Raw genomic sequence first — 10,720 nt, forward strand, 5'->3', positions numbered from 1 at the left:
ACTCTACAAAACGGATTGGTGACTGTACCTTTATTAAAATGCTAAATATGAGGTGCGTTATATTTAAACCTGCATAATAATTTTTGTTTTGTGTCTATAAGAAACCCCATTGGCATCCAATGTATAAATTAAGGAGATTTGTTTCCCGCAATTGCCTGTATACAATAAAACGTGTACCATAATGCAATATTTAAAAATAATCTATTATTGATACTAGTGCACAGTGTCTATGATCTGTACATACTGGATATTGTCAATATCTCTGGACTTGCTGTATACATCTTCCAATAAGTCAGTACATCATGTCAGGATCTTCTAGTACTTGAGCCTTTCATTTTATTAACAAAACTTACATTTTCTTTATTACAATCATTATTAAACTTGTATCTTTTTTCTGTATTTTAATATTTCAATACCGGTATTTGTTAATCATTTAATCAAATCAGTTACACGAACTGGAACTTTCAAACTTTCTATTATCATGTATTGCTAGTAATCTGAAATCAGCTGGAATCACAAATGATCTGGTGCTGTTTGGATGATTCGTCGTCTGAGTTTAACCTGTCCAATAACTATAAAGAGTTGCGATACATTAATACACAACACATGAATAGTAACCAGAAAGGTGAAGCCACTTCTTTACAAATGCTGAAAAGAGAAATAATAATTATATGAAAGATTTTCAACAATAAATTTTCGTTGTAACATCACAACACTAGGGAACGAAAAACGCATTATTATTCGAAGAAAACCTTCATTTAAACTTCTTTTAAATTAAGTTTTCCACACCAATAAATGCCTGTTGTTAATATTCAAAACACATACATTTGACATATGAACCACTAGTTCAATTGATTTTTTTATGGAACAACATCCAGGTCTATACTGTACATTATGAAAGGGAGAAAAGTGGTTTTTTTTTAGAAATACATCCTACATGTATTTAGCGACTTTCGTGAAATTTAATTCCCATCTAAGGGTGTATTCGGTTAACACCTTTTTTAAATTTGTGTGTGTGTTTTTTTTTAAATTTTAGCCTAGTCCTGGAACACAAAACTCTTGTAGCGACATTTACATTTTCCTTAATTTTCGTATTTTCTTTTCATTTATTTTGCAAATTTGCTATAATATGCATTGCTTTTATTATCAAGCTTCCACCGAGCTTCGTTTAAAAAAAAAAGAAATAAATCACGAAAATATCAGCTTAAAATTATTTATGAAAAGATGACTCCGAGGCATATTTGTAAGACTAGCTTGACCCATAAAACTATACATGTAACCTATTATTATTAATTCTTGCCAGTAAGCTAAGTACAAAATGTATATATATGAAGAGTAAATTTATTTTAAAATCGGCAAATCTGTTATGTAGGATAAGCGTTTCTTTCTTTTATAAAATAGTATTTCAAATTTTACATTCAATCTAATTCATATATGACTATGCAGTATGAGTTTTGTTCATTGTTGGAGGCCATATGCTGACATTTAATTGTAAACTGCTTATTCATATTAGTGCTATATTATTTGGTCTCAGTCCGGTGGAGAGTTGTCTCATTAGCAATCATACCATTACTCAGATATTACTCGGACTTCAAACGGCTGTTTTGCAAGACAAGCTAGGCCCATGAGCGTAGGAAGTCAAGACTCAGAGTAATCTCGGACGGGCACAAGTTAACTGGTTTAGACCCTTGCCAAAAAAAAGGCAATCAACACATTCAATTTTCTAGACCGAAAATTAATCTGAAATTAGGTTTTTCATACTTTATTTTTCTTGAACTCAAAGGACTCTTACCAGTGATGCATTTTAATAGTTTTCTTATAGGTTGTCTATAGGGGTAAACAAATTAAGTTTGCGGACCCAATATTTTTACTGGCCATGGCCATATTGATGGTGGTTAATCGTCTCGGTGGGGTTTATGTCGATCATATTTTTGTCAAAACTATTGAGGCCGGCAAACTATACCCTCGGTAAAAAAAATTTACGTTGGTGAAATTTTCATGAACAAGTACATATTTCCATAAGGCAAAATAAAATAAATATATGTGTATTTCCTATTTCCATACCTACCCTAATATAGAAATGGTCTTCCTTCAAGTTTTTTGGTAATTTGGCACTAAGCACTGTTACAGTCATAATTTTTCTCTCATAGACTCGATGTAAAAAAAAAAGGTAAAAACTCTCATAGTCATATTAAAGTATGTCTGTCTTGGAGGCTCATCGCTACCATATAGGCGGATCCAGCCCCCCTTCTTTTTCGTGTGAAAAAATTTGGTTTATCATACAACACTAAAAGATGACTTTAGCGGGTCCCTTTGTTATGGCAGTCAGTGTCCCCCCCCCCCCCCATCCCCCCAAATCCTATTTATAGAAAGTTCTGGAATCACCATTGGCTACCACACAAACAGATCGAAGTGCATCCCTCCCCGACGACATGGGAGAATCTGGCGACTGACATTAATCATTGTTGCCAAATCATTTAAGCCTGTAATTTTCCCTCTGGAAGTAATCAGAATTATATTATCCGGCTGGCGTATCAAGTCACTGCAATGACTGAAATGCGTCCGATATTGCTCGGACTTCAAACAGCTGTTTTGCAAGACAAGCTACATGTAGGCCCATGAGCGTAGGACGTCAGAGTATAAATCTCGGACGGGCACAAGTCAAATCGTCTCCTATAGAAAAATTCGACATCTGATAATATGTATATGAAACCATTACAGACATACAGTTGTCTAGTTGAGTAGGATATTCCTTATGAATGGCTAAATCTGAGAAATCTCGGACTACGAAGTGCATGTAAAATATACTTTGTCTTACCTGTATGAGTAGCGTTCTATTGCGTATATGTTTCTGTTATATCAAAATGATAATAAATTGCGGCATACTGGCCAAAGAAGTGTTTTTCGTCCTTCCCCTTGCGTCCATTTCGCCGATTTTAAACATTCTTTTTACATGACGTCATGCGGGTGGAATTTGCCGCAATTAGCGTAGAAAAATAGTGCAAGCGCTTTCAGTATTAAATATAAAAAAAAACTAATAAATAAGAGAATATTAAAAGGGTTACCTGTTTTAATTACTTTTCAAAAAATATTAACATCGGTATAAGTGATTCTTGAGATTTGATTTCTTATCATGTTTACTGTCTCTGCATGAATCTCTATGCATGATGGTAAAACAACCCTTACGTCATAATATCCCTGACGTTATTAGATAAAATGTTGGGAGGAAAACAACAAACGGATTTTTGTTGTTGTTTTATTTTTTGCATTACACAAAATTATGCATTGGAGTACATCTATAGAAATTCGGCCAACAGTATATCAAACAGAACTTTTAGGATTACTGCATTCGGATATTTTGCGATGTCTCACTCCTACAGTTTTGGATGCCAGCATCCAGCTTTTTCGGGATGCCAGCATCCCAATAAAACGGGATGCCAGCATCCCAATATAACGGGATGCCAGCATCCCAATAAAACGGGATGCAAGCATCTCAATAAAACGGGATGCCAGCATCCCAATATGACTGGATGCCAGCATCCCAATAAAACGGGATGCCAGCATCTCAATAAAACGGGATGCCAGCATCCCAATATGACTGGATGCCAGCATCCCAATAAAACGGGATGCCAGCATCTCAGTAAAACGGGATGCCACCATCCCAATATGACTGGATGCCAGCATTTCAATATATAGGAAATCCAGCATCCCCAAAAAATAAAAAAATATTAAAAAAAAATATATGCAAAACTAGCATCCTAGTAAAAGTAAGATGCTCCAGTACATTATTATTTTAACAACAGCATCTACATCAAATTTAAATGCTGGAAGAATATAAAATCAAACAGACAGCATATGTACTATAAAAAGATGCTACCTTATACAAAATATGAAAGCAATTAAAAAATTGAGAAATACTTTGACAAATTGTTCAAAATTAGCATCTTTTCATTGACATATGCTATTTCCTAGTTATTTCACGGAATGTATGAAAAAAACTGTACATGAGAATTTGAAATTTTAGTTGAGAACGCATTAATTGCAATTGAAACTATGAATTTTGAAAATTCAATAATTCAACGAATATACCTTGTTTGAAAAGATTTTGTTTGTTTTATATTTGAAATGAAGTCTAATTCTGTATTAAAGCGTAATTGTGCAGACCTGTTATTCAAAAGAAAAAGATTGGAGGATTTTGTATAGAAACAGTAATTTTATTGGAAGCATATAAAACATGTATGAATAACTCATCATCAATTTGTTAAACTGTGATTGCAATTGTTTCTCCATTTCAGATGTGTGTACGTCTAAAGAACTATTTAGAAAGATGGGTAGCACTGAGTGTAAATCTCAGGTGGATAGCTTTAAAGAAAGTGATGATTTTCTTACTTTTTGTGGGTAAGTTATATTAATGATAAGTAGACTTCGGTTTTTCAAAATTATTTTTATACATATAAGTACAGCCTGTGCTTATAGATTTTTAAATTTAATAGTTTGGGCAACTTTCTTGGAATTTACAAAATTTGGACAGGGGCTTCTTGAAATCAAGAGATAATACTCAAGCACAATTTATATCATGTTTTTTTTTTCTTTTTCATTTTGCAGAACCTTTCATGAATTTTCAAGATACATCTTCACAGTATTTCTGGGTCAGTTTACAGTCACTTGACGTTTGAACAAAACCTGTCTTATAGATACCAAAACAGTTGAACAAAACCTGTCTTATAGATACCAAAACAGTTGAACAAAACCTGTCTTATAGATACAAAAACAGTTGAACAAAACCTGTCTTATAGATACAAAAACAGTTGAACAAAACCTGTCTTATAGATACAAAAACAGTTGAACAAAACCTGTCTTATAGATACCAAAACAGCACATTTTAAAGTTGGATAACACAATTTGTAATAGATAATCAAACAACAGCGATTAGAAGACCATAGTTGTATATGGTCCTTGTTTAACATATTTAATTGATATTATTCTCCACAGCTAAAAAAAAAATATTTTTTTATTTTGATTCAACCCAATTCCTCCAAATGTTATTCATATTGTTCTTTTTATTTTTGCAGGAAATTACAAAGAATTACTGAGTGCCTTCAGACGAATTTGCCGACACATGGATGTTCTAGTACAATCAAAGACTCTACATATCCAGTGTTAATCACTCTGCTCAGTGAACTTGTTGGATTTGATACAATGTCAAAAGCTATAAGCTGTTCATCAGCTGCCTAACAAATGTGTACAAAATATTTATAGCACTGATGCAATATACAAACAAAACTTATTGTAAAAAAGTATTTATAATGCTGATGTAATATACAAACAAAACTTATTGTAAAAAAGTATTTATAATGCTGATGTAATATACAAAACTTACACAAAATATTGAGAATGCTGAAGAATTATTCTAAGAATAGATAAGATATAATGGTAATGAACAAAATATTTCTAATGCTTATGCAATAGTCCCAGAAAATAATTAAATGAACGAAATATTTATAATGCTGATGTAGTAGTCCCATGATATAGTGATAAACAGGTTTGGTGCTGTGATGTCTGTAACCAATAAATAAGTTACTTGTAAATGATGTTTAGTGAAGTTTTTGTGATGTCAGAGTCTATAAGTAGATAAAATCATTGTATCTTTTTATTGTTTGTTTTGTACTTAATGAAATAGAGTTCCAAACTAAATCCTAAATAAACTGGAAACCTGGCATAAATTTCTATAAAAATAAATTTTCAGAAATTCATCTAAATTATGTTCTGAATATTTTCATAACACTTGAACAATTTTGTTGACAACAGGAACATCTTCACTTTTTTTGCTATGGCTATAGGTTGAATCATTTTATTGATACCATTCATATTTTCCATGCTATTGCCACAGATAGTTTGTTTATCTATTTGTTACCACCAATTAAGTATTACTTTAGAATAATGATACTGCTGAGGCTTTATTTGCTGAAATGTTTCACAAATTTTGAACCAAATATGTTTTATATACGTGTATTATACATGGGGCTTACGAAATGTGTTTATCATAATATAAAATGTACTTGGAGACCCCTACATCTTATTCATACTGTGTTCAGGAAATCTATTTGATTCTTGTAAACAAGAAAACCAAGGTTTTAACACCTAAACTGTAAGTTTATTTTAACCTCTTGAAATCCATTACAACCAGGTTGGTTTTAAGCATCTAATATCCAGCTTGGTTTTCAAAATTTAAAATCCATATCATTCTTGTTAACAAGGAAACCAGTTTGGTATTTAGGGCCAAGAACTTTGCTTGTTGTAAAACATTTGAAATCCATTTGATTCTTGTAAACTATAAAATCCAGGTAGGTTTTAAGCAACTGAAATCCAAGTTTATTTTAATCACTCGAAATCCATTTTATTCTTGTAAAATTGAAATCCAGTTTAGCTTTAAACACCTGAAATTTAATATGGTGTAAATTCAGAAACTATTGCATTCATTTATTATTGATTAAGAAAATGGAAGCCCAAATTGTGAGATTAAAATATAGTTATCTAAAAACAGAATATAATTTGTTTAGGTTATTTAAAATATAAGTTATCCTGAAAAATTGTTCACAATGATAAAAAACATTACAATAATTTCTGAACTTATAGTATTAGACACGAGATCTGAAGGGCCCTATAGCTTTTGCTTTATTTATTTTTTATATAAAAATATTTGGAAATATCTTAATATGACATCTATATCCCACAAATATATATATTTATGATATCTTCTATACCTGTTTGTAATTCATATTTATTTCAAAAATATGAAATTCTTTTTTGTTGTTGGGTGGCTGGCCATCCATTATTTTACAGAAAAATATACTTAAAAGATTTTTATATTTTTTCAATTCATTTATTTTATGTTTATATAATTATGGAGTCCTCGTAACACTTTAATATTCATGAAATTTTTGTATAGAACAAAATGTACATTTATTTTATATGGCATTACTTCAGAATCATATACATATCACAGTTTCATTCAAAATCATTTCATACAAATGCTCTAAGAGTATTGTCATAAAAATGAGTGCTGCTAGTTATATGGATTACATTCTGATAAAGATCATTTATATGGCCAGGGAAATTTTCCTGCTGTCAGATTAAAAGAAAATAAATAAAAAAAATATTTCTAACCAAGAATGTTAATCTAAAAAATATTTAACAAAATTGAAGATAAGTTGAAATATGCCGTGTAATAAACAGCACTGTACTTATTACTTACTGAGAAAGTACTTTTATTAGTGAATTGAAAGTTTTGAGAAATCCGTTGGTTTGTGAGTTTTTGACTTTGAAATTAACTGAATATAAGTCATTAATTTAGCGTTAATACATTCAATTTAAGTTTAATACTACAAGTCTTCAAAAAAAAAAACCCAATAGATAAATGTACTTTTACAGTATTATTATGTAATTTATCATCTATCATAGATTCACAATAACTTAAATATAAAACTTATTTCTTCAATTTTTATTTTGTAAAGGAATTAGTGTCGAATTTAAAAAAAATTGAATATACTGTACTATGAAATCTTTCACCTGTGCTAGCTACCATGGAAATGAAATTTTAAAGTCCAAAAAAATTTTTTTGTTTGCCTCTAGCAACACACAGGAGTTACCTATTTTATCAATAAATGAGAAATAAGGTCAAAATGATCTTTTTTTTTAAATGAAGACTTTTTTATTTTCAATTCTCATTTATTGATTAAATTCTTGACTCCTGTGAATAGTATGATATTGAGACGGCACTAGTCTTGTTGATGATAAAATTCTTGACTCCTGTGAATAGTATGATATTGAGACGGCACTAGACTTGTTGATATTCAAATAGAATTAAGAAATTTAAGTGTAGAAAGTAAGACATGTTGAAGATATGTTTCTGAATTATCAAATTTGATATGTGCCTTTCAGTATCCATGACTACATTCCATCATTTGATTTAAGATTTCACTCATTGTTTTTATTTTGTTTACACATATCATTTATATATATTATATACTACTTACTTTATATATATTTTTATCATTTTTTAATTAAAGATATACATGCACTGATTTCTTATTGTAATTTTACTGATTATGTCCTTTACCCTCGATTGTAAAGTTTTTACTGAATGTGGATTATCTTGGTTGGTGATGCATGTATAGCAGAAGACAATCAGGTCTCTCTCTTTTAGGAGTTCATTTACTTTTACAAATTGTGACTTGGTATACCACATCTTCTTATATCTATATAACAGAAGACAATCATGCAGGTCTCTCTCTCTCTTTCAAGTTAATTTGATTCCCTCAGTACTTTGTTTGCATCCTTGATTTGTCTTTTCTGAAGTGATTTACCATATTATAACATCAGTTAATTATTGTCACCTAAATTTAGATGAGGAAATATTTTCTGATGGGATTCTTTTGTAATAACTTTTCTTCACCCATGTTGCTATCTTGTATGTAAGGAGCTATTTTATGAAAGCATCTTCCTTTAGGTAGATAGTTTTGGAATGAATTTTCTTCTTGAGGTAGTCGGTCATACCAACGCTGCTGTGGTATATAAGAAGTTATTTCAATATGGCATCTCCTTTGAGATTCAGTTTTGAAATAAATTTTCTTGCTTAGGCAGTCAAGCTGATTTTGCTATATTGTATATTAGAAGTTGATATATGATGGCATTTTCTTCAAGGGGGATCGTTTTAGAATTACTTTTATTCTTTAAGTAGTCATGCCACTAATGCAAGTTTCATTGATTCAAGAAGAAAATTGTTTATGGTAAATCATTATTGTTCTGTAAGCAAGTGAGAAACTCCTATCAGATACAATTTTATCAAAATATATGAGTATGGTGTAATTATAGAACTTCTAATGGTGTTAACCTTCCTTCCATACCCCTAAGCTGGATAGATGCCATGTAATGAGACATGAAGAAGGCAGTTTACATACCATAAGAATAAAACTTCTGGTTTCCATAGAAAAGAAATAAGTCAGACCCTAATACCCAACTCACACTTTTAACACAAACTGAAATGTTTCCTGCTTTACCTAAGATTGTGTTGAATTGACAGACTATAATATGGAGGTTTTTTTACAATTTAACATAACATTATAAACGATCCATGAAAATGAGGCTCAGTCAGATGGACCATGTCAGACAGATATGTATACCTTTCAATCATTCCATACCCAAATATAGTGGTTCTTTTGCTTGCAGTACCTAGAAAACAGACCAAATCACAAAAACTTAACACTGACCAATAAATCATGAAAATGAGGTCAAGGTCATATGAACCCTGCCAGACAAACATGTACACCTTTTAAAACTTAACACTAACAAATAAGGTCAAATACAGATAAAACCTGCTAGACAAATATGAACACCTACACAAAATATAGTGTCTTTATTGTTTATAGTATTAATATACCCAACCACAAAAACCAAACATTGTCCACTCAACCATGAAAATGAGGTCAAGGTTAGACAATTACACCTTACAATAATTACATACACCAAATATAGTTGACCTATGTCTAATGGTATCTGAGATAGAGTTGACCATGTAAACTTGACACTGATCCATAAAATGAGATCCAAGAATTTAAATACCTATGCAGGGTTTCCCCTGGGTCAATTATTTTTTTCGCCACCACTTTCGCCAAAACCATATATTTTTCGCCACTTTATTCTTTTTTTCGCCAAGTAACATAGCTATATTTTACCTTTTTTTCTACCCCCCCCCCCCCTTAAATAAGATGATTTTGCCCCATTGTGTCTATGATTTTCTCTCAAACTTATGAGTCTACATTTTAATGAATAAACACTAAACATTTACTTTAAAACAACAGATTTTTTTTAACTTAAAAGGGAAAAATATTCATTGTATTTTAAACAACTTTTCTAAATGAGGGGGCCACTTAGTCCAAATAATTATGACGTCCGGCAAGGAAGGCGTCCCAGAAAAAAAAATAAAATAGCCTTGCCAGACGTCATAATTATTTGGACTAGGGGCCACTATACTTTTAATAATAAAGAAGATATAAGTCCTGGAATATAACAAAATAAGGATCAATAAGTGGATATGTTTTGATTATATAATACCAGTTATAGTTCGTAGGGAAAGTTTCTTTAAAAGAAAAATACTGATGTGCCCTTTTGTACTAAGAAGTGGTTTTTACAACAAAACAAAAGCTTTTATCACATGAAATTGATCCCTTATTTCATGTGTAGTCATTACATTGAAGGGTTACTCTCATTCGAGGGGTTGTTCCCAACCTTTTGGATAGATTTCTTCATAACGACAGTTTTCTTTTCTTGACCATCGTAAATGAAAAAGTTAAGACGTAAAACTGTTTGAAACAAGTGTGTCACTCAAACGACTTTAAAGTAGTCTCCCTAATCAATTACCTATATTAAAGTCAAAGGATAATTAAAGTTTTAAATCGGAGATTGTTCTTGCTTTTGAACATTTTTCGTCACAACAACAGCTTTCTTTTCTAAACTATCTTTAAAAGGAGAGGAGACGTTAAAAGTTTGCTTCAAACACGTGCGCAAAGTGGTAAATAAATTCTGTATGTGACATTTAGCGGAAGCCATTTAATCATATCATTTTGTCAAACAATTCAATCAACACCTTTATTAATTAGTCCTCTATAAAATGCAATCAGCTGATTATTGATTTTCTGTCCAAATCTTAATGAGGTCAAGG

At 31.1% G+C, this 10,720-nt stretch overlaps 1 protein-coding gene across 1 annotated transcript in view; it reads left to right on the forward strand.

Annotated features, from left to right (window-relative positions):
- The window catches only part of LOC143073779 (uncharacterized), a 206,144-nt gene extending 198,060 nt beyond the window's left edge, over nucleotides 1–8,084 (forward strand). The window contains exons 102-103 of the mRNA XM_076249535.1: nucleotides 4,296–4,398; nucleotides 5,073–8,084. Of these exons, the coding sequence (XP_076105650.1) occupies nucleotides 4,296–4,398; nucleotides 5,073–5,235 (266 nt within the window). The 3' untranslated portion in view covers nucleotides 5,236–8,084. The remainder of the gene's footprint in view (nucleotides 1–4,295; nucleotides 4,399–5,072) is intronic.
- The last annotated feature ends 2,636 nt before the right edge of the window (nucleotides 8,085–10,720 follow it).

The sequence above is a fragment of the Mytilus galloprovincialis genome, chromosome 4 (assembly GCF_965363235.1).
Source record: "Mytilus galloprovincialis chromosome 4, xbMytGall1.hap1.1, whole genome shotgun sequence".
In the NCBI taxonomy this organism is placed as follows: domain Eukaryota; kingdom Metazoa; phylum Mollusca; class Bivalvia; order Mytilida; family Mytilidae; genus Mytilus; species Mytilus galloprovincialis.